At 32.5% G+C, this 24,076-nt stretch overlaps 2 protein-coding genes across 2 annotated transcripts in view; one reads left to right on the forward strand and one right to left on the reverse strand.

The window, feature by feature from the left end:
* The window catches only part of LOC132745360 (tyrosine-protein phosphatase non-receptor type 21-like), a 30,184-nt gene extending 17,517 nt beyond the window's left edge, over positions 1 to 12,667 (forward strand). Inside the window, exons 10-20 of the mRNA XM_060734268.1 lie at positions 3,399 to 3,446; positions 5,816 to 5,867; positions 6,328 to 6,385; positions 6,670 to 8,402; positions 8,865 to 8,987; positions 9,339 to 9,557; positions 9,843 to 9,971; positions 10,372 to 10,446; positions 10,793 to 10,952; positions 12,307 to 12,464; positions 12,599 to 12,667. Of these exons, the coding sequence (XP_060590251.1) occupies positions 3,399 to 3,446; positions 5,816 to 5,867; positions 6,328 to 6,385; positions 6,670 to 8,402; positions 8,865 to 8,987; positions 9,339 to 9,557; positions 9,843 to 9,971; positions 10,372 to 10,446; positions 10,793 to 10,952; positions 12,307 to 12,464; positions 12,599 to 12,667 (2,824 nt within the window). The remainder of the gene's footprint in view (positions 1 to 3,398; positions 3,447 to 5,815; positions 5,868 to 6,327; positions 6,386 to 6,669; positions 8,403 to 8,864; positions 8,988 to 9,338; positions 9,558 to 9,842; positions 9,972 to 10,371; positions 10,447 to 10,792; positions 10,953 to 12,306; positions 12,465 to 12,598) is intronic.
* An 8,241-nt stretch (positions 12,668 to 20,908) lies between these two features.
* LOC132745347 (N-acetylglucosaminyl-phosphatidylinositol de-N-acetylase-like) lies at positions 20,909 to 24,070 on the reverse strand. Its single transcript, XM_060734242.1, has one exon. It carries the CDS (start codon positions 24,049 to 24,051, stop codon positions 23,293 to 23,295), a length of 759 nt encoding a protein of 252 aa, XP_060590225.1. The 5' UTR covers positions 24,052 to 24,070; the 3' UTR covers positions 20,909 to 23,292.
* Between the last annotated feature and the right edge of the window lie 6 nt (positions 24,071 to 24,076).

A 24,076-nucleotide genomic window follows, 5' to 3' on the forward strand; every position in this document is an offset into this window, starting at 1 on the left:
TTATTTCTTATGTTTGTATTTTTATAGTTTGTTCCAAGTCATCCTTTCATGTTAAGACATAAGATTTGTAAGTGAAGTGGTAGCCTAGTTCTTCAGTTGTCTGGCTTCTCCAGCTAGGGATCCTGGGTTCAATCCTTACTTGGGTTAGTTCCATGATTCCTATTATGGCCCTGTGCTGGTTGGTCCAGAAAGCAGATTTTGAAATGATAAATATAAATTACAAGAGCTTATTTCTCAATCAAGCTGTTGAAAATGATAAATATAAATTACAAGAGCTTATTTCTCAATCAAGCTGTTGAAAATGATAAATATAAATTACAAGAGCTTATTTCTCAATCAAGCTGTTGAAAATGATAAATATAAATTACAAGAGCTTATTTCACAATCAAGCTTTAATTAACAGTATTAAGTGTCAATTTTGCATGCGAAGTAAGTCATCTTACATATGAAGGAAATTGATCTTGATTTTGAGTGATCTGTGTTATAATAAAGCATAGAATGGAGTTCAGATGCGCAGTAATATAATCACATAGGCTGTAAGCTTAGTAACTGAGGTTATATGGGCCAGCTTAGAGGCTGAGGTACCATTGATACATGGCCATATAACATGTCTGACAGTTTTACAGGGAATTTAAAATCGACTTGCATACATATTTAGTATCATTCAGTGAATTACTGAATTCAAAATTTATAGGTCACCTTTTGGTTGATAATAATAGTAAAGGACATGAATGGTGACATGTCTGGGGTTCATACTCTCAGTGCCTGAAGGGCAGATGGACCCTCATTAAGCCTAGAATACATACATATAGGGAATTTATAATATAGCAGAATTACTTCTATTTGAGGAAAAACTAAAAAATACTTCATAAATTGACAGCATAGATGATAGTTATGTCACAATTATCCAATGTGCAGTATTGTAAGACTTAAGTGTTACTATACACATTGATTATCTTTCTTTCATACTTTTTTAGCTCACCTGTCACAAAGTGACAGGGTGAGCTTTTGTGATCGCTTTTCGTCCGGCGTCCGTCCGTCGTCCGTCCGTAAACTTTTGCTTTAAACGACATCTCCTCATAAACCACTGAGCCAATTTCATCCAAACTTCACAGGAATGTTCCTTTGATGGTCACCTTTAAAAATTGTTCAAAGAATTTAATTCCATGCAGAACTCTGGTTGCCATGGCTACCGAAAGAAAAATCTTTAAATATCTTCTTTTAAACAACCCTAAGAGCTAGAGCTTAGATATTTGGCATGAAACATCTTCTAGTGAGTGTCTTACCAAGTTTGTTCAAATAAAAGCCCTGGGGTCAAAAATTGGCCCGCCCCAGGGGGTCATTGATTTTCCCTATATGCATACAGTAAAAACTTAAAAAATCTTCTTTTAAAGAACCCAAAGAGCTAGAGCTAAGATATTTGGCATGAAACATCTTCTAGTGAGTGTCTACCAAGTTTGTTCAAATAAAAGCCCTGGGGTCAAAATTGGCCCCGCCCCGGGGGGTCATTGATTTTCCCTATATGCATATAGTAAAAACTTAAAAAATCTTCTTTTAAAGAACCATAAGAGCTAGAGCTTAGATATTAAGCATGAAACTTGTTCTAGTGAATGTCTACCAAGTTTGTTTAAATAAAAGCCCTGGGGTCAAAATTGGCCCCGCCCCAGGGGGTCATTGATTTTCCCTATATGCATATAGTAAAAACTTAAAAAATCTTCTTTTAAAGAACCCAAAGAGCTAGAGCTAAGATATTAAGCATGAAACATCTTCTAGTGAGTGTCTACGAAGTTTGTTCAAATTAAAGCCCTGTGGTCAAAATGGGCCCACCCCTGGGGGTCTTTGATTTTCCCTATATGCATGTAGTAAAAACTTAAAAAATTTTCTTTTAAAGAACCATAAGAGCTAGAGCTTAGATATTTGGCATGAAACATCTTCTAGTGAATTTCTACCAAGTTTGTTCAAATAAAAGCCCTGGGGTCAAAATTGACCCCGCGGGGGGGGGGGGGGGGGGTCATAGATTTTCCCTATATGCATATAGTAAAAACTTAAAAAATCTTCTTTTAAAGAACCCAAAGAGCTAGAGCTAAGATATTTAGCATGAAACATCTTCTAATGAGTGTCTACCAAGTTTGTTCAAATAAAAGCCCTGGGGTCAAAATTGGTCCCGCCCCAGGGGGTCATTGATTTTCCCTATATGCATATAGTAAAAACTTAAAAAATCTTCTTTTAAAGAACTCAAAGAGCTAGAGCTAATATATTTAGCATGAAACATGTTCTAATGGGTGTCTACCAAGTATGTTCAAATAAAAGCCCTGGGGTCAAAACTGGCCCCGCCCGGGGGGGGGGGGGTCATTGATTTTCCTTATATGTGTATAGCAAAAACTTAAAAATCTTCTTTGAAAAAACCCAAATAGCTAGAGTTTAGATATTAAGCATGAAACATCTTTAAGTAAATATCTACAAAGTTTGTTCAAATAAAAGCCATGGGGTCAAAACTGGCCCTGCCCTAGGGGTGTCATTGTTTTTAACTATATGTGTATAGTAAAAACTTTAAAAATCTTCTTTTAAAAAACCCAATGAGCTAGAACTTAGATGTTTAGCATGAAACATCTTCTTATGGGTGTCTACCAAGTCTGTTCAAATAAACAAATAAAAGCCCTTGGGTAAAAATTGGCCCGGGGATGGGGGGGAGGGGGGCTATATCCAGGTGAGCGACCTCAGGGCCATCATGGCCCTCTTGTTTACATTAACAGTGTTGCTGTAGCTTAAACCAAAGTAAAAAAAAATCTTACAGGTTATATTGGAACAAGCTATATCTGTTTTTCTTTTATGTTTAAATGTTTTTAAATGAACTTCAATATTATTTATTTACAAAATCAATTTATCATTAACTACATCCTTAAAAATACGTTCTTGTTATTGTTAGTTGTTTGAAAAATTTACTTGCTTTAAGTATGTACTTACTTAGTTATTTACAAGATTCAGCCATATTGTTAGAGTGATACTAAAGATGTCATAATTAAAATAAATACTTTAAATCATTGTTCATTGTATATATCAGAACTGATATTACATGCTAACTTGATGGATATTTAGTCTTGTCTGTAAGATCCCCCATGATGTTGCAAGTTTCTCTCCTTTCATTCAGTTTCTACAGATTAAAAATCTTTGCAAAATGTTTTATTAATGAAAAATACAAATATTTGTATCCTGTGTATTAAATAATTTTTCAAAGCTTTATTTTAACTGGCCATGTCATATTCAATAATTGTCTTTCATTGTTTTATTTTAAAGATGTTCCTCAGTAATTTATAGTATTTTAAGTTCTCGTTGTAGCCTAGTGTTGTTGTTGTTGTAAAGTTGTTTGAAGTGTTAAATATATCCTGCATGTTTTACAGTGCCAGCCTCAGTGACCTTACAGACTTTGCTGAAACTGAAGTTCTACCGTAAGATCCTACTATACTTACATCTTCTTTGTTGCTTAGTAACCTTTACTTTTAATTATCGTTCTTTATCGTTCTTTTTTAACGATTTGATGCAATATGAATGTGCTCATGAGTCTGTTTTAACATTTGAATTGTATCCATTTTGTATGTTTCATAATTAATTCATCATGTACAGTAGGTGTACTGTATGTTGTATATATATTTCATTATCAACCCTCCATGATGTTATGACAGCTAGCACAGTAACATTTCTCCTACATCACTTATGATATTTATGTTATGTATAGAGGGAATATTGCATGAATGTGATATTCTGAATGGTTTATGGCTCAAGTTGATTGTTTAAAGTTATATTCCCATGAGTTTACAATAAATACAATAAATTAAAAGCTATCAGTAATGTTGCTACAATGCATTAGAATAGTGCATTTATTTAATAAACTTTATTATATTATACCTTCTGTAAAATGCATAAAGAAAATCTGGAGAAAAAAAAATAATACAGAAATGTATATATTTCTTCATTTAAAAATGACTATATTTTGACTATATTTTCATTAGAAAACTTGGGTAAAAAATTAAATTTCATAAATGGCATTCTATAAAACTATATTCATATTTATTCCCCTTAATAAGTAAACTAATATGTTTTATTTTTCATTACCTGGTGACATTATAACAATACTAGATTATTTCTGTAAAATTCCTCATACAGTGCAAAAAAGATGTTTCATTATCTACTTTTTTGTAAAAAAACAATTTTTATATATTAACCTACATATTTTATTTCCATTAAGCTCGGAGTCTGAATATATCCATGAAGATAAAGTAGAGTGTATAGATGTAAAGAAATATTTACTATCACAAACATGTGAACTACTCTTGACATATTTGAAAATTAAATTATACATGTGTTAGCTTGAGTGGAGAAAAACTTATAAAAGAAGATCTCAAAATTGCAAATTTCTTTTTTATTTTATTTTACTGTTCTGTTTTATTTTACTGGTTGTCAGTAAATTAAAATGGTAAATAAGATAATTAATGAGGTGTGTACATATTGCTAGATGTGATTATACATAATTAAGTGCTGACACTATCATTGACCTGTCATTTATATCTAATTGATGTTTAATTGATGATTATCTTAATGATAAGGTTTAATATAAATTAACACCTATCATACATGTTAATTATAATTTCCTCTTCACATATATAAGTTAGTAAGGAATGAAGGATTTTCAAACATATATGTTCTAGCTTCCAATACAGTTACATACTTGAAATTGTAATATTTCTATGTTTTATTCAAGGTTTCAGCTATATAATATAAAGTTCTTCCTGGATTTATACTAGTAATTATTTTATCAAGTTGAATCTGATCTGGAACATTCCCAGGGATTATTTTTATAGATAGATGCATTTTGTTTTTTGTCAACTGCATTTGATAAGTAATAAAGTGTTTTCATAATATACAAAATGATAATAAATGTTTTAGTTGCATTAGCAAATTCTGAATGCTTTTGTTGGATTTTGAAAACGTTGGTCACAATTTATTGAACGTGAGTGACATGCAATGGTTTAAATAGTAATACAAAACAGTAGTAGAAAAAGTTAAACAGATTTTTGACGAGGATAGTGGGGAAGAGCTTTATAGGGTTACTATTTCATTATGAAAGTTGAATGATAAATGGCTGATTAGAAAGTAAGAGTTTGTTTATTTTAATGTTTGATTGATGATGCATGTTACCTGTTAGTGATGGAAATGGGATGAAATTTGTCCCAATCGATCATCGGTTCAATCGGATGGGACATAATCGATAACTTTCCGATTAAAGTCGCGTTAAAAATAAATAGGGAAGAAGCATTTTTTCCCCAAGGCACTTGATTATATTCAGTAACATGAACTTCATTTAGCACTTTTCAACACAGTTTTAACCCTATTAAGTTATTATTTTACGAAATAGATTTAATTTTCCAATGGATGTCAAATAATAACATTCACATCACATTATATTTCTATTGTTTACATCACGTATTGATCCTATTCAACTCCAAATTGTCTCTGAGATAAATTTTTTTTGCGATCGGCGAGGTGTTCCTAAAAGAAAATTACCGTCAGAATTAATTCGTTTTGATACTTTAAACATTTTTGACGACGTTGCGGAACAATTTTTTGTGAATCGATTATTGTCGCTTTACATAACAGTAACTGATTATCAGCGATTTGCGACAATCGGAACATCACTATTACCTGTACTGTACTTGAAGCAAATTTTGTTATTTTTTGAGACAAATTATGATACTATTTTATCCTGTCCAATCAAATTATAATAGATATAAAATATAGTTAAATGTTTGTATTGTTACAGAGATATTCAGCAGAGTGTGATGCCACAGTCAGATGTCCCAGTACAACAGTTGGTAAGTTATACCGGTAGATGTATTATGTTCTACATGCTCCTTACATGCATTTAATGGTAACTACCTTGTTGTATTAATGGAGTTATCTTCCTTTAACTGTTCTAATTTAAGTGATTTAAATAGCAAATATTTAAAGGTTGGTTCCGTTTTATGCCATAAAGAGATTTCCCAGCTTTATTGGTAGTGGAAAACTAAAAGACGTTCCAACATCCATTATTGCATTCATTAGTAGCACTTTCCATATATTAGCTGGTTAACATCTTCACATGAAGTAATCCAGTTACCATGGCATGATCCAGATCCCCTACTGTGAGGGTTAAGTGATTTTAGATCAGAAACTATTACATGTATATCTTATTCACAGTGAATAAGAAATTAGGTTCTAGACTAGTGCTACACAACCAAATAATGTTACTTGTATAGTAGTAGAAATTGAGTTATAATTGTTACTGTGTTACAGGCACAATCACAGACATCTTTAACATCATTGAAATATGGCGAACAGAAATATGAGCCAGGTAAATATCTTATAGAATAAATACTGTCTGTGTTTAAACTATAACAATCACTGTCATGTTAGTGCTCTAACATAACAAAGAAACCATGTTCTCATTTTAAGTTATGAGAACATTTTTTTTATGTTTAAATAAAAGTTTTACTGTTAATAACATGTGTAAATTCAGCCAATTATGATGTTTTATCCAGTATTCCAACATGCAAAGAAGTGGCAAATCATGCTGAATTTTCTTGTGCTGATGTATCACTTGAATACAAAATAAATTCTTAAAGCTATTTGTTTCAGATTCACGATCAGCATCTGTAACTACGGATGATTATTATAACAGATCCCAGCAGAGTCTGAATATCTCCGCCCAGGATCTCACTACAGCACAGTTCTCTACAGATCCTCACCAGGATCGACGACCTTCTTCCGCATCATCGCACATGTCAAATTATCATCAGCAGCAGCAACAACAACAACATCACATGGGAGTGCAAAACTCACCCGACCCAACAGAAGATCCAAACTTTGCTAGCCGAAAAGCTGCCCTACCAGAATACCGGCATGCCCCTGATTATGCGACAGTAATGAAACAAAAAATGACTCAATCACAGATGACTCAACAACCACAACAACAACAACAACATCATCATGTTCATAGTAACCAACATATAAATCATAGTAACCAGCATATACAGCATAGCAACCATCAGATGCATCATAGCAACCAACAAATTCATGACTTAAATCAGAATATCGCAAACACTCATATTTATGCACAGTCTGAGGACGGGCTTGCATTTAGTCAGCCTGAGATCAGTAACCCTCACGTATCGTATAATCCCGAGGGTCCTTATCAGATGGGAGGTCCTGTGAGGAACTATCCAATGACAATGTATACCAACGTGTTTCAGGATCAGACCACTGGAAATTTTATGCAGTATAGAATGAATGAAAGGCAGACTAACCTAGTGATGCAGCCAACTTATAGTTCTCCTGAACTTAATACGCAAGGACTTCCACAACAATATTCTACAAATGAGTTCCTAAATGTGAATGAACAATATGTGTATCAGTATAAACCCCCACCACCTTACCCGCGGGCAAGTAATTCTACCCCCGATCTCGCCATACAAACACACTTCAGACTTCCAAGCGATAGTCCAGACTTGTTGTCTAGAAGAACGTTAGGTGAATCTGCTTTAAGTAGTCGTTCAAACTTGGAGGTAAGCATAGATAATCTCACTGACACTATTCCAGAAGTTGTGCAAATATCTGAAACTACTGTAGAGACAGAGACTGGTCTTGCAGAAGTTCAACATCATTCTTTAGAAATAGACGATGCATCTAGTGATCATTCTAATTCCACGTTTCATGTGAAGGAAACGGATAGTGAACCTGACGAACCATTCGTCCGTGCCATTCCACAGCGGCAGAGTAGTAAGTCTAAAATTACAGTCCGATTTGTTGCACCTAATAAGGCCCCGCCTCCTTCAACTTCAAAGGAGGTAGCAACAAATCGGGAAAGTTTTAGGCGAATGATGATAGCAAGATCAGGTTCGTTTACTCCAGGTGTTTTAAGAGAAAATTCTAAAAGACTTAATCATATCAACAGAAGCTTGCGAGTCAAAGAGAAAAATAGCATTGATGAACATATCTTAGAAACAAATAGATCTGTAAATAAATCTCCTAGCAACGAAAACATGGAAGAACAAAAAGATCCTGTAAAGGAGAATGTAAAGAACGTATTAAGCAAAGTAACAGAAAGTAGTGGCCTAATTATTGAGAATGGATCTGAGAACACATCGGGACGTGAGGTAATGAGAAGTCAAAGTGATGCAAACAAAACAAACAATAAAGTAAAAGTGATACATGAGAAAGCTGTGTCATTAGATAGTAGTGCTGAGAGACAGCAGTTGTTAGATAAATTAAAACACAGTGAACCTGAAGTACCGTCAACCATCAGTGAACATGAAAGACTTGTCAGCTCACAAGAAAAGCTTGTCGATTACGAGGATTCTGATTCTGATCAGGTCAGTACTTATTTTGTTAATTTGTTAGTACTATAATATTGTATGTGATAAGGATTACCATATTTGATAGATGAGACTAGATTACATGTGTGTTATCAGATCCAGTGAAACAGTACATGATTAATATAGCCAGTTATTATTGATCAAGGAAATAATATGCATAATCATTTATAGGTCTGCTACCGGTTATATAATACAGTAACTTCAAAATTCTGGAGCTTCTAAAATTCAAAACACATGTTTTGTGCTGAGGTCAAGTAACTCAGAGATTTTTGTCTTTTATAGAAAACATGTACATATGAAGTGCAGACTACAATTTCTCTAAAGTATAAAACATTTAATTATAAAGATACATGATACGATTTTTCTTCAAATATTTTTTTCAAGACATGAAATTCAAAGCCTGGTAATTGTACTAATACACATATTTTTATCTATCATATTTTTATCTATCATATATAGGGTGATACACCAGCATCTCCTGTTGGTCCACTGAAGCTAGCAGCTATGAATGGATTGACCATGTCTAGGCCTATGGTACTGGCATTGATGAATGATGAAACAAGGGCACCTAAAGATGAACGAGTAAGTTGTTTATTTTGTAAACCACAATTTCAGCAGTTTTACACAAGGTTTAAATTGTGATTTAAATGACATTGTGTACATGTATATTATATAATTATTTTGTTATACTATAGTGATGATTTATTCAGGTAAATCGTAAAAGAAAAGTATTTACAGCTTTCACAATGTTAATGAAAGCTTTAAGCTTTTTGTACCTCCTTCAAGTCTGTTCTTCTAGAACCAATACTGATGTCATATGGTCGTGATCCCTGTTGGAATTGAACATATGATACCTGGATTTAGAGGAAGACACCTTAGTCACTAAGCCATGCATTGTATGATCAATTGATATATTGTCTTTTATTCTTGCAGAGAAAAGTTCTGGAGAAAAAGTTATCAGAGAATCTAGTATTTAAAGAGTTTGAAGAAACACCTAAACGAATCATGGAGTATGAATGTAATGTTGCTAGGTTACCAGAGAATAACCTGAAAAACAGGTTTCGTGATGTATTACCATATGATGGTACAAGAGTCAAACTTAATCCAAGGAAAGATAACTCTTCTGGATACATTAATGCCTCACATATAAAGGTTTGTCTTAAATATTTGATATTACACAGAACTGCATATAAATGTTTGTTATATGAAACTATCCCAATAAAGTGGGATAACAACCTTACCTACGTTATTCTAACTTTAAAGTCTGCCAGTAAATGTTTTCAGAAATCAATATATATGTAAATAAGTGTGTATATATTGACACTATTGAGTTATATAGTTGCTTTAACTATAATAGTTCTTATATATACATTTAGTTATGATCAGCAATGGAATTTCAAATATTTATCAGTGAAATATAATCTATATTATTTACAGTTGACTGTAGGACACAGACTCTGGTGGTATATAGCAACCCAGGCCCCCATGGACAACACTCCGGTAGATTTCTGGCAGATGGTTTGGGAGCAGGAAGTAGAGGTCATTGCCATGCTTACAGCCTTAATGGTATGTTTATTGTTTATGGAAATTTTCCACTATTCTAGTCTCATAGGTCTGTTGGTAATGTGGCTTATAAAGAGATAGATGAATTTTTTGTGACATTAATATGATACCAGATGTGTTGTTCTCAACAACTTATTATTTTGGAATTTCTCAATAAAAATAGAAACACATTAACTGAAATCAAATTATTGAGAGGAAAATACCCTTCAGCTTATTGTTTAATACTGTTTCTGGACGTAAGTCAGTATTTTCCTATGTCATTTCATTTGCATTCGAGTCACTGAGTATTCATCAATTTGTATGAAAAAAAAAATTCTGAAGAATTCTAAACATCGAAAGCCTAAAAAAAGTGTTTGTTTTCATTGAACTGATTATATATTGGATTGTTTACAATATTTCACAGGAGCTGGGCAGACCAAAATGTTATCCGTATTGGCCACAGGATCCAGGACACGAACATAAGCTGATCTTTGGAGATGTAAGTGTCATATATACATTGTATCATAATCTAACATATCTAATGCAAAACTAATGTAAAATACAACAATTTTCACAGAAGGAAATGATGCCTTTCAGTGATTTAATAAGAATCTTTGGGTTTCTTTTCCCCCCAAAAAAATATTAGTTTAAAATCTGTAATCATAATACTGTATTTGTAAATGTAAGAATATTTTGTCCTCTGCTTAAAAAAAGTATTTTATTTTCTTGATTACTTTGTGTCAGAGAATAATGCTAGTAAAGAATAATAACAAAATAGTCCGAAAACTTTGATTTGCACTCAGTATGATCATTATTATAAATTATGTATTTATTTATTTTGACAGTATGAGGTACAGTTGTTATTCACAAACGACTCACTGTGTTATATTACTAATCGTATATCACTACGCCATGTACCGAGCAAGAAGGAGAGACAAATCTGGCATCTACAGTACACGGACTGGCCCGATCACGGTTGTCCTGACGACATGTATGGATTCCTTGGTACGTTAAATGTATCCCGCGACCTGTGCAATGGTAGGCTAGATGTTTCCTTATTATAATTTACAACATCTTGTCATAATGATGGCATGATCTTGACTTATTGGTCCCTTTAATAGCATTACTGAATTTTTAAAATTGTCACTTAGAATTGACATAGTTATCTCCCTTAGATTGTATACTATAAGCTACATAAGAAAGCATTAATCTGTACAATAAATTAGACATACTTTGATGGTTATGCTCATTTATGTCAGGTAATTTATATTCCTGTAAATTAAGATTGAAATCCAGGTATTTACAACCTAAATAAAAGAATTAAAGAACAAGGGAAAGGTGATTTTGTAAGTTTTGAGACATGAATATACAAGACTACAATTTTTAATTGCTTTTACCTTTCTTAAGGTTATGCATTTTTTGATTGCAGAAAATGCTGGAAGCTTTTTTTTTCATGATGATGTCTGTAAGAAAACTGCATCAACTTAAAAATTTGAAAGGTCAAACATGTGTTCAATTTCATTTGAACTATTGATCTTATACATGTACAATGTTATGTTGACAAATATTTCATTTTTCATATAAAATAACCAGGGTATTTTAATTACAAGAGGAATCATTTAGAAACTTTTATGAAAGTAAGTCAGGCTGTAAAAAGGGTAAGTATTTTGACATAAAGTTATGTCACAATCAAAAGCCATAAAGATACTTTTCTATACTTAGTTTGAAAAGGATGGACTATTAGAATTGTTTGTTAACCAAACACCACCAAATGTACAGTACATACAGTTCCAGACAAGTGTTTTCATTAAAGGAAATACATTCTTCCACTTTGGAGTTATTTCCCTTTCTTTGTGTTTGTCTAATTGATAACTTGAATTTTTTTAATTTCAACAAATTTATAATATTGTTGTTTTTTTTTCCAGAGCTTTATGTTGGCAAATTTTATGAAGAATTTTAGCAGTTGCAATATTAATTTTTATTAATGGAATCTGAAAAAATAATATTCAATGAAGCTTTATAGTATTTTATCGAGGAAAAATAAATAAATTCATAAATGTGAATGTTTTATTTTTTCTCAAACAACAGTCTGTTATAATGCATATTTAAATTGGAAACATGGTTACAAATTGTAATAAATATATTTATGACTTCATTGAAGAGATTTCTAAATATGTACAGGTATATTTATGTACTTAGGAGTCTGTTATGACTGTTAAGTTTTCTTGTACGGTAATAATTAGTTTACTTCATTTTATTTTTAGGTGAGAAAATATTGCCAATTGGGATCAGAATTATATGTTAAAATTGTTGTATCTATAACCTGCTAATTTTCGTGTTTATTCTTGTATCTTGCCAGGTTTTCTTGATGAGATAGAATCAGTTCAGAGACTTGCGGAGTCAGAAGAAGGCAGTGGTAAAAAGTCTCCTATAGTTGTACATTGTAGTGCTGGTGTAGGGCGTACTGGGGTGGTTATACTTACTCAGGTCATGAAATGGTGCTTGGAACACAATCAGGTATGCTTGAATATACATGTATTTACTAATAAGTCAAACTAAAAAATAAATTTCACTTTTAGCCATTTACTGTTGAGCCAAACTTGTCTTTTACCTTACCTATTTCTACAATTATATAAGAATATATAAAACAGCAATGGTATTTCTACAGTGAAGACAGAGGTACTAGATTAGATTCTGTATCGGAGAGAGAGCTCACATAGGAAAACAAATTGCCACAGTGTCATATAGAAAACGCAGCCTTTTTATTGCAGCTGTTTAATGAATTGTAAAGTAATTTCACCATAGGTCATGCATGATAAAATAGTTGCTTTAAACTCTATTCAAATAATTAATTCTTTGTTTCCATGTTAACTCTGGGTAATGCATTATTTTTTTTATGTTTAAAACCTTAAAATTTAAATTTATATTTCGGATGTGTTTTCCCAAAGGGCCCAGGAATGATACGCCCCAACAGAGAATGCACGGGTTAAAACCTCGGACAGTAAAATTATACATAAAACATTATAAAAATTGAAAAACCCCAGATTATCTAGATTTCATAATTTTTTCCCTGAGTTAAAAAGCATGTGTGAACCATAGTGATTTGTGTCTAATTAAGTACAAACAAATGGCTAGAAAAGTTCATTCAAATCTTCTTCAATGATCTCTTGGAAACAGAACTGTGTTGGAGAGTCGTGTTGTCCAAGTTCATACATGTTTATCTAATGATAGGGTATTCTGAAATTTGAAGTTTTAACTCTGGCATGTACATTAGAAGATTCTAAGGCATTGATTGGTTGTGAAAAATACCAAAGTGTTATGATAAGACTGTGATATGTTAATAATGAAGGTCAGAGAGGTATATTAAATGTTACAAATTTCACAAGGTGCTGCAGCATTATGTGACTTTGACATGATAGTTGATGTTTAAAGCCAAAGTGCTCCCCCTTTTTATTGTTTTTCCTTATTTTTTGTAAATATTATTTTAATGTCATATTCCAAAAACCTTAAACTTGTGCAAGCTGCAATATTTAAAAACATTTTTTATCGCATTTTTTTAAACTTTAGAGATCTTTTTTTTTGTTCAAATTTTCCCATCTCTTTCCCCCACATGTGAAGTTAATCTGTAAAATATATTATTATTATTCAAAAATTTATTATTAAACAATTACTTTTTTATATATAAACTCTTTATATTCTGTTGAAGAAAAATTTTTTCTATAGAATTTTTGTTTATTTTAAAGTTAAATATTTGATTTTTTTTTTAAAAAATTTTTAAAATTTTAAAATGGTTTTTTGTCAGATGGTGTTTCTAGAAAATTCAAAAATTTTTGAATTTAATCACATTAAACTTCTGCTTCAAAGTACGGACGTTTTAAAAAAATGTGTAAAAAAATAATTGAATTTTTTGGGTTTTTTTTCTTTTGTATGTAGACTTTCTCACTAGAGATTTACAATCTTTCAAAAAATATTATTTATTGGTTACTTATAGTCTAACCTGTGAATAAAGGCCATCCAAATGAGAGACCATACATGGCCTTTATAGGCAAGTGGTCTTTATTTGAATATTACACTATTGTACTTTTATCAATGAAGGTTTGTCAGGGTAGTTTTTATTTACGAATGGCCTTTAACACAGGTTTGACTGTATAAAGTTACTGGTGCTAAGCCCCACTCAATATAAAATCCTGAAACATTTTGTTTAATGAATACAATGCTTAAGTTTTCTAATGGTATTGCTATAATTAAATTTAGATCATTCGACAAGTGATTCTTATGTTATGTTTAAATGAAAATTATTCAGTTTTTGGGATATAGGGACAGTATTTTAGGCAACATTTTCATCATTGAATTTATCATCAAGAGTTGTGATCATTAGACATTGTTAAATCTGGCTGACCCAAACATGTTTAATTTTTTTATATAAACATTAAGCTAGAAGCTTTAACAAAGGAAGATATGTTTTCCTTGACAATAAATTCGCTCTTTATAAATGAAATTAAGGGAAGAAATGTTTTACTTTTCTGGTTTTTACTCTATTGTCCATATTAAGTGTTTATTTTCCTTGAACTTTCGTAAAAGTTTTTAAAAGCATTTTTCGATAAAAATTTTAAATGTTACCAATTGTTCACTTTATTTTTTTTTAAATGGTGGGACGTTTTTTTAAGAAAAATTTTAATTTAAAAGGGGGCCCGTAATGTATTTTTTTCTGTGATAGATAAATCTTTTCTTGTAAAATTTTTAAAAGTACAATTTTTTATTATCTTTTTAAACAAACCCTTCGATTTTTTGTGTTAGTAAAATTTGGGTTTTTGTTTTTTTTGTTTTATTGTAGATTTTTTTTCACAAAATTGGTTTGGGTATTTGCTTTTTTTTCAGTTTATAATTAACCCAAAAATTTTTTTTTTTGTCAATGTTTTTTGTTTAAATATTTCCGAACAAAGTATTATTCTTTTTTGACAAGTATTTAAGGATGTTAATGAACAAAGAATAGCATATGTGTCTCATGATGGGCATTTGTTTCCAGTTATACTAAAATGATACAATTAATTTCTTGTACTTTTAAATATCTTGTCTCATAAATTGGTATTAATGGATACATTCAGGTAATTTAATCAACTATTTTCAGCCGAGTTGTGAAAGTTTTTTTAATTACCACCTTCAAACCAGTTTCCTGTTTAAACTTACTAATGATATACTAGGAAACATGGTTGTAAACCTCAATAATAAATCTGAGATGATGAAGCTGGTACTTTACAGGAATGTTGGATATTTTCAGTACATATTTTCCAGTAGAATAATAACCTAGTCAATCAATTTACATTTTTTTCTTATATATAAAAACAATTGTGTTATTGCTGCATAAATTATATTGAAAAAAACAACAAAAACATGCAAATAATAAAAACTTAAAAGTTTACAGTTTGTGTAAGAGTGTGTTCATTCTGTATGCGCTATTAATTTTACTATAACATTTATCAATCAATTGATATCATTAATGAACAAGCAGTAATATACTGACCTCCCACTTATGTTCAGAGACCCCGGTCCTTGACATTACAATGTTTTGCAACATATTTACAACAAAAGTAACGAATGCCCCGAAAAGATTTCGTAAGTATTGCAGATAGTATTAGGAAAAGAAAGTAGAACAAGAAACATGGCAATGCCATGAAACCAGGTTTTCAATTATCACCATTGTAGATAAATATGTTGTATTTGAAATACAAATACAAGCCAACAAACAATGTAACTATATGTGCAATGTAAAACATGAATAATGTAGGAGGAATTGCCACTGAAGAAGTGTTCACTATAATATTATGTATAGGAAAAAAAACAAAGGGCCATAATTAGGTCAAAAACTATCCAATCACAAAACCCGACAATATGTGCCAGGGTGCTTGATGATAACAAAGCTTCTGTGAAAGTTTGAACAAAATCCGTTGAGAATGTAGGACGAGTTCAGCACAGAAGGATTTTCAATGTTAATGTCACTGTGACCTTGACCTTGGAGCCAGCCATGCGGAACATGCGTTCTGCACGTCATCTTGATGTGGTAAACATTTGTCTGAAGTTTCATCAAAATTCTTCAAAGGGTTGAAGAGTTACAGAGCGGACAGGATTTTCAATGTTAATGTCATGTGACCTTGACCTTGGAGCCAGCCATGCGGAACATGCGTTCTGCACGTCATTCTTGATGTGGTTAACATTTGTCTGAAGTTTCATCAAAATTCTTCAAAGGGTTGAAGAGTTTACAGAGCGGACAGGATTTTCAATGTTAATGTCACTGTGACCTTGACCTTGGAGCCAGCCATGCGGAACATGCGTTCTGCACGTCATCTTGATGTGGTAAACATTTGTCTGAAGTTTCATCAAAATTCTTCAAAGGGTTGAAGAGTTACAGAGCGGGACACACAATTTCGTTTGACGCCCCGCCGCCATCCGCCCAATGTCACTGGTGACCTTGACCTTGGAGCCAGCCATGCGGAACATGCGTTCTGCACGTCATCTTGATGTGGTAAACATTTGTCTGAAGTTTCATCAAAAATTCTTCAAAGGGTTGAAGAGTTACAGAGCGGACAGGATTTTCAATGTTAATGTCACTGTGACCTTGACCTTGGAGCCAGCCATGCGGAACATGCGTTCTGCACGTCATCTTGATGTGGTAAAACATTTGTCTGAAGTTTCATCAAAATTCTTCAAAGGGTTGAAGAGTTACAGAGCGGACACAATTTCGTTTGACGCCCGCCCGCCCATCCGCCCAGCCGCCCTTCCGCCCATCCGCCCATCCGCCCGCCATACCCCAATCTAATAACCAGGATTTTCAAAATTGAAAACCTGGTTAATAAAAGTAACTAATTGTTAAATATTGTTTTTAGTCCCCTACCGGTTTACCGGAGGGGACTTTAGGTTTACCCTCCGTCCGTCTGTCCGTCCGTCTGTCAGTCCGTCAGTCCACAAAACTGGATCCCGCGATAACTTGAAAAGTACTGAAAATATTTTTATAAAACTTGGATAGATGGCAGTATGGAGATTATGCACGTCTTTTTCTTTTCTTCCTATGTTGAAAATTCTGGTTGCTATGGCAACAAATAGGCTGAAAATGTGGCAAATTTTACACATAAACTGGATCCAGTGATAACGCAAAAAGTACTGGAAATATTTTTATGAAACTTGACATATGGGTAGATGGCAGTATAGAAATTATGCACGTCTTTTTCTTTTCTTCCTATGTTGAAAATTCTGGTTGCTATGGCAACACATAGACTGAAAATATGGCAAATTTTACACATAAACTGAATCCAGTGATAATTCAAAAAGTACTGGAAATATTTTTATGAAACTTGACATATGGGTAGATAGCAGTCTTGAGATTATGCATGTCTTATCTGTTCTTCCTATTTTGAAAAAATATCAGTTGCCTTGGCAACAAATAGGCTTAAAACATGGCAAATATAACAATATTTGTGATAAGTCAAAAAGAGCTGAATTTTTTTTTATGAAATTGCATCTTTAATTCAAGAGTTATCTCCTCATTAAGAATTTTGCTTTTAAAATGTTATATTTTGGTAACAGGGATGTTTCAAATATTAACTTTAGAGTGTCCTTCAGTCCGTCTGTCTGTCTGTTCATAAAAACTGTTTCCTGTGATCACTTTTAAAGAACTTTTCCAACAAGTTTATTTAAAATAGAGAAAAATTGAAACATAAGTGAATGGCCAATGGCCCTTCAGAATGTTGATGGGGTTCTTACCGGTAGGGGACTTATGGATTGCTTGCAATACTATGATAATTGCTTGTTGTGGTATGAAATGCTATTCATAGGAAACTTACAACCTTGACCTTGGAGGTAGGGACATGCATCTTGGTCATGTCTTGTGGTAGACATTTATGCAAAGTTATTTCAAAATCCTTAAATACATGACAAAGTTACAGTCCAAACACAAATGTGTACCTTTAACCTCTTAATGTGACCTTGAACTTTTAGAAAGTGGCATGGGCCTTAGATGCAACATGTATTGATGTGGTAGACATTGTGCCAAGTTATTTTAAAATCATTCAATGCATGATCAAGTTACAGTCCAGACACGGATGTGTGTGCCTTTAAACTCTTCTTGTGAGAATGAATACTTCAAACTATAAATGTGGCCTTGATTTTGGAGGTAGGGACATGGGTCTTGGAAGCAACACATCATCTTGATGTGGTAGACATAATTATGCTAGGTTATCTAAAAATCCTTCCATGCATGACAAAGTTATAGTCAGGACATGAATGTTGTTTAAGTGGGGAAGCACAGACAGACCACTGGTGCAATATTAACATGCTGCCCCTTGGGGGGGGGGGCATTACAAAATAACCAAATCTTCCCCAAAAACCAAACCACACTAAAAAATCTTAAATGAACTTTTCCATCTTTTATTCTAGACAACACCATCAATTGTTGTCTTTTTAGGGAAAACATGTGTGTAATGATAATAAATATATTTGAAGTTTGAAATAGATACCTTAAAAAGTAAAGAAGTTATATTTGTTAAAGAAAATCCTAAGTTCAAAGAGATTTAATTCCGAAAATATTGCTTAAAGAGTTATGAACCTTGTCACATAAGATGTAATTGATTATGAGGAATAAATATTTGAAGTTTGAGGTAGATACCTTTAAAACTAAAGAAGTTATAGTAAAAAACAAGATTGCATTTGAGAAAAATGCTATGCCACCGCATGGTTCAAATTTCATAGCTGTACATCAAAGGACAAGAAAGTAGGTCACAACATCAAAATCTAGGTCAAAAGTCAATTTTACAACTAAAACTGTGCACATGGTCAAAATGTCATTGCTGTACATCAAAGGACAAGAAAGTAGGTCACTGTCCCCTTGGGCAAGGCATAATTATGACCTAAGGGTTTAATAACAATCTTGATACAGGTCCACCAAACAACATTTCAAGTCAAATATTCTCCCATTCAGAAAACATTTGTTTTATTTTCTGTTTTTACTACGTGTACATAATGAGAATCACTGCCCCCGGGCAGGGCCAATTTTTGACATTTGAACAACTTTGGTAGAGGACCTATAGATGATATTATATATCAAACATCAAAGCTCTATGTCTTGAACCTTCAGACAAAATTTTTTTTTTCACTATATGTACATAATGAAAATCAATGACCCCCGGGGCGGAACCAATTTTGACCCCAGGGCTATAATTTGAACAATCTTGCTAGAGGTTCACTACACAATGTTTCATGCAAAATATCTTAACTCTATCCTTTGTAAATTTAGAGAAGATGATTTTTTAAGTTTTAACTATATACATATAAGATAAACCTATGGCTCCCAAGGGCGGGGCTAATTTTGACACAAGAGGCAAAATTTGAACAACTTTGGTAGAGTACCTTTAGATGATATTATTTAACAAATATTAAAGCTCTAAGCCTTGTCCCTTCAGATAATAACATTTTTTTATTTTTACTATATGTATATATTGAAATCAATGACCCCCAGGGCGGGGGCAATTTTGACCCCAGGGCTATAATTTGAACAATCTTGCTAGAGGTTTACAACACAATGTTTCATGCAAAATATCTAACCTCTAGCATTTGTCAATTGCTAGAAGAACTTTTTTTTAAGTTTTTACTATATACATAAAAGGAAAACCAATGACCCCTGGGGCGGGGCCGATTTTGACCCCAGGGCTATAATTTGAACAATCTGGGTACAGGTCTACCAGACGATGCCTTATGCAAAATATCTAAGCTCTAGGCCTTTTGGGTCTTAACAAGAAGGTGTTTTAAGTTTTTACTATATGTACATATAGCGAAAATCAATGACCCCGGGGCACGGCCGATTTTGACCCAAGGGCTATAATTTGAACAATCTTGGTAAGGGTCTACAAGATGATGCCTTATGCAAAATATCTAAGCTTTAGGCCTTTTGGGTTTTTACAAGAAGGTATTTTAAGTTTTTACTATATGTACATAGTGAAAATCAATGACCCCCGGGGCGGGGCCAATTTTGACCCCAGGGCTTTAATTTGAACAATCTTGTTAGAGGTCTACCAGACAATGCCTCATGCAAAATATCTAAGCACTAGGCCTTTTGGGTCTTTACAAGATTTTTTTAATTTATTCTTATAATTCCTTTTGGTTGCCATGGCAACCAGATTTCTGCATGGAATGAAATTCTTTGAACAACTTAGGAAGCCCTTCACCCAAGGAACAATCCTGCCAAGTTTGGTTGAAATTGGACTAGTGGTTTTTCACAAGAAGATTTTTTAAGTCCACTATATAATCTATATAACACACACACAAACACACACGTGAATCGCTATATGCCACCGCATCGCAGATGCTGCGGTGGCATAAAAACATTTTTCAAGTAAAAACATCTATGTTTATGGGGAGATAATTATTTCAATATTGGTGCTAGAGTTATGAACCTTGTCACACAAGATGTGGTTAATGATAAGAAACATATATTTCAAGTATGAATTTAGCCTTAAGAAATAGAAGTAACAGTAAAAAATAGTATTTTTAAGGAAAATTCTAAGTTCAAGGGGAGATAAATCTGAAAATATTGGTGCTAGAGTTATGAACCTTGTCACATAAGACGTGGTTGATGATAAGGAACATATATTTGAAGTTGATACCTTAAGAAATGAAAAAGTTATAGTGAAAAACATTTAACTGCACTAAAACTTTAATCTGCATGGACACGGACGCCGGGGCGAGTAGGACAGCTCGCCATATACTTTGTATAGTCAAGCTAAAAAGTAAATTTTAAATTTTGCTTATACATATTATACATGTATATGAATGAGACTTGAATAAACTAAGAAATGTACAAACATGTTTATATTCATATAAACTCTCAGATGTAACTGTGTCAATTCTATAGAAATAGTTGATACAATTCACTGGTAATATGTCATATAAATAAAAAAAAAAAACAAATATTTTATTTGTTTGAAAATTTATTAGGATTGAATAATTGTCAAAACCTAGAATATCAGTTGCATCAATTATCAAATATGAATGACAAAAAAAAACATGAACAAGACAACAAGAAAACCCACAACCATTTTTCTGACTGAACATCCAGGAATGTAAAATTAACAACAAACTTTAATTTATATAAATGTATCTCTCTTGTAGCACTTTGGGCAGTAATGATTTGTCTCTGGACACATTTTGTATTTGTACACCATCTGCTGTCCGAGTTAATTTTGATTCTGAAATCCATTAACTTTACAATAATTCAAAGTAGAACAAATTCGTTATATAAATTCAGCAGTTACTAATGATTTCTATTATAAACACATCATCCCTAGGGTGGTTCCGATTTCTTACCTTTAACAATTTCACAGTGCTTGTTTGATACACTATATTTTTTAATTATCTAGTAAACTCTCATTTAGAAGAAATTTGGCAGATACATAAAATTCACTTTGATGTATACACTATATGATTGTGTACTTTCTTACCAGACATCTGACATAAACAGACATGATGTTGTCTGTATGACAAGGTTGAATTAATGACACCCAGCAATCTATATACCACTCATCATTATTATCACAACAGTCAAATGGTCAGTTTTACTTTACTTATCAATGAACAAATGTTAAAAAAACAAACAAAAACATCAAACATTAGAAAATTTTAGAAAAATATGAATATTTATAATACATATGACATATATATACTGAACTGAAGTCACAATTTCTACCCTGTATGCAACATACATGTAATTAGAGCTTTTTACCCAAATTTTATACAATTGTTACAGCTGCACGCCTTCAGATGAGCCAAAGTATTTCAAGAAAATCAATATTGAGAGAAAAATGTACTAAAATTTTTAAGAAAGGTTAAAAAATTTTAAGATCCAAGTGATATTTTACATGTTATATGCAGACTGATTTTACAGTATCTTATCACCATATTTCTACTGCGTTATTAACACAGTAAAGGCTGTTTTTGCATATGTTGACCACATTTTGGTAATTTTCTTGGATTGTAGGTGTTGATTGCAATATGTAAATTGATCTATTTGTTCATCTCACAATATTTTGCTTTTAAACACATTTCCAAAATTTTCATGAAAATTAACATGAATCTGGAGGCCAGCTGCTTTAACACACATAGGTAATATTTGTATACAGTTGATGACTTAGCTTTGACTTTGATCACTACATAATAGTAAAATTGCATTTGTTTAGGACATTTTCTAAATTTTCATAAAAATTAGCACGGACATACAGGCAGTTTTAATTAATTGACAAATACATTTGTTCATCACATTGCTGTTATTTTCTGCTTCGGTTTTAGGGCATTTATAGAACATTGCATCTGCAGGCAAAATTATTCAAACACTGCTTACATGAAGAGCAAAATGTTGGTTTTTACTCAGTATTCACTTTACATGTACATGTATACTGTTATCCCAATAATATAAGAAATAAATATCATGTGACCAAAATGAGTTATATACATGTATTACAAAACTTTATTAAAACAATTTTATTTTTTACAAGAAACAAAACCTTGAATATAGTATAAGTTGGAATAATTTAATGACAACATGGTGATGGTCCTGAGTAAAAATATTGCCAAATATACAAAGTAACTTTCCTCACTGAACTTTATATATCAGTTTACTTATTCTTATTAACATTTCAAATTTGTAAAACAAAGGCGCTAAATCATGCATGCGAAAAAATCCTGTCCAACATGGGATTCAAACTTTCAACCACCAACTTAACAAAACGCTATTGACCAATGTGTGGAAGAATTAACAACGTGACACAGTTGTCAAGAAGTCAAGAGGTATACAGAAAAAGGTAAGTGTGCACTTAACACAACACTCGCCTCCCTCAGAAACTAATCAAAGACTTTTTAAAATCTGAAACCATTTCAAGTTGATTATTCAGAAGCCTTTAAGAAAACACATACATGTACCAACTGATAATGATAATTACTTGTTTATACCACAAGTTTTCAGCCACTGCAGCCACATTATATAGACAGACTGAGCTGGTGTCAACAGACAGAACTGGTGTTAATGTTGACATGCTTTCTATTTTGAAACTGAAATCTCCTTTATTCTTATTTATCAATTCCAAATTTTAATCAGGGTAGATTCATTTTATAAATTTAATGCAGTTTACAATCAATCATATTTCATATCAGCACATCAGGTGAATAATCAATATAGAAATCAAATAATAAAATTAGAACATTTAAACATTTATACAATCATCTTCATTCCTTTTACGATAACATATAAAGTTTTCAACATAATGCTCTCTGTATTTTTCATTCTATTCCTCAAGTATCGCTGCCATTTTTATGTCAACTCTGTTAGAGTATTTACATACATGTAACGTGAGAATACGATATAGAGTTTTCTAAACCACACCATCTGACTTTGATGTGCCGACATCGCCCTCCATGACTTGACTATCTCACTGGGTAAACTTACAAATGTTGTCAAATTAAATATACTGCTGACCGGTATATCTAGAAATGACATATATTTCCTAACAATATTTGAGCTATGTAGCATAAAAAATGACACAGTGTTCAGTTCTTTGCTCATGTGAATTTTCACAACTGCCTTTGATAAAGCTATATGATTGGCATGTCCGCTAACACCAGAGCTATCAAACGTTATAACACTATCAGCATTTATTCTTTTAATAACGGACACAATCCGGTCAACAAGACCGTCAATATCCCACTCATTTTCTGGACCGTCCTTAAATCGCTCGTCATCAACTATGGTAACATGATTTGGCATCACTCCTAGTCGTGAACAACTTGCTATGAGTTCCTTTTTCCGTACATCGCCTTGGTTGTCGTAATCACCCTTAGACAGACATACTAGATATACGCTATGCCCTTCTTTGAGTGTAGACAGAATCGTTGGAGCAAAAAACATACACTCATCATCTGGATGAGCCGTTACAAACAATATATTCTGTTTTGGACCGCTACGTATCAACCTATTAACCGATGCGAATTTGACGTAGATGAAGCATACACATACAAGGATCAATGTGGGTAACGCCAACTCATTTAATGTACACAACAACAGAGACAACATCTTTGTTGTCTTATAGTCTGACTTT

This window comes from Ruditapes philippinarum, unplaced genomic scaffold (assembly GCF_026571515.1).
Source record: "Ruditapes philippinarum isolate M1 unplaced genomic scaffold, ASM2657151v2 ctg996_1_1_1_1, whole genome shotgun sequence".
NCBI lineage: Eukaryota > Metazoa > Mollusca > Bivalvia > Venerida > Veneridae > Ruditapes > Ruditapes philippinarum.

Excerpts from the sequence above, each read along its gene's own strand:
- LOC132745347 (XM_060734242.1), bottom strand. The coding sequence starts at position 24,051 with ATGTTGTCTCTGTTGTTGTGTACATTAAATGAGTTGGCGTTACCCACA.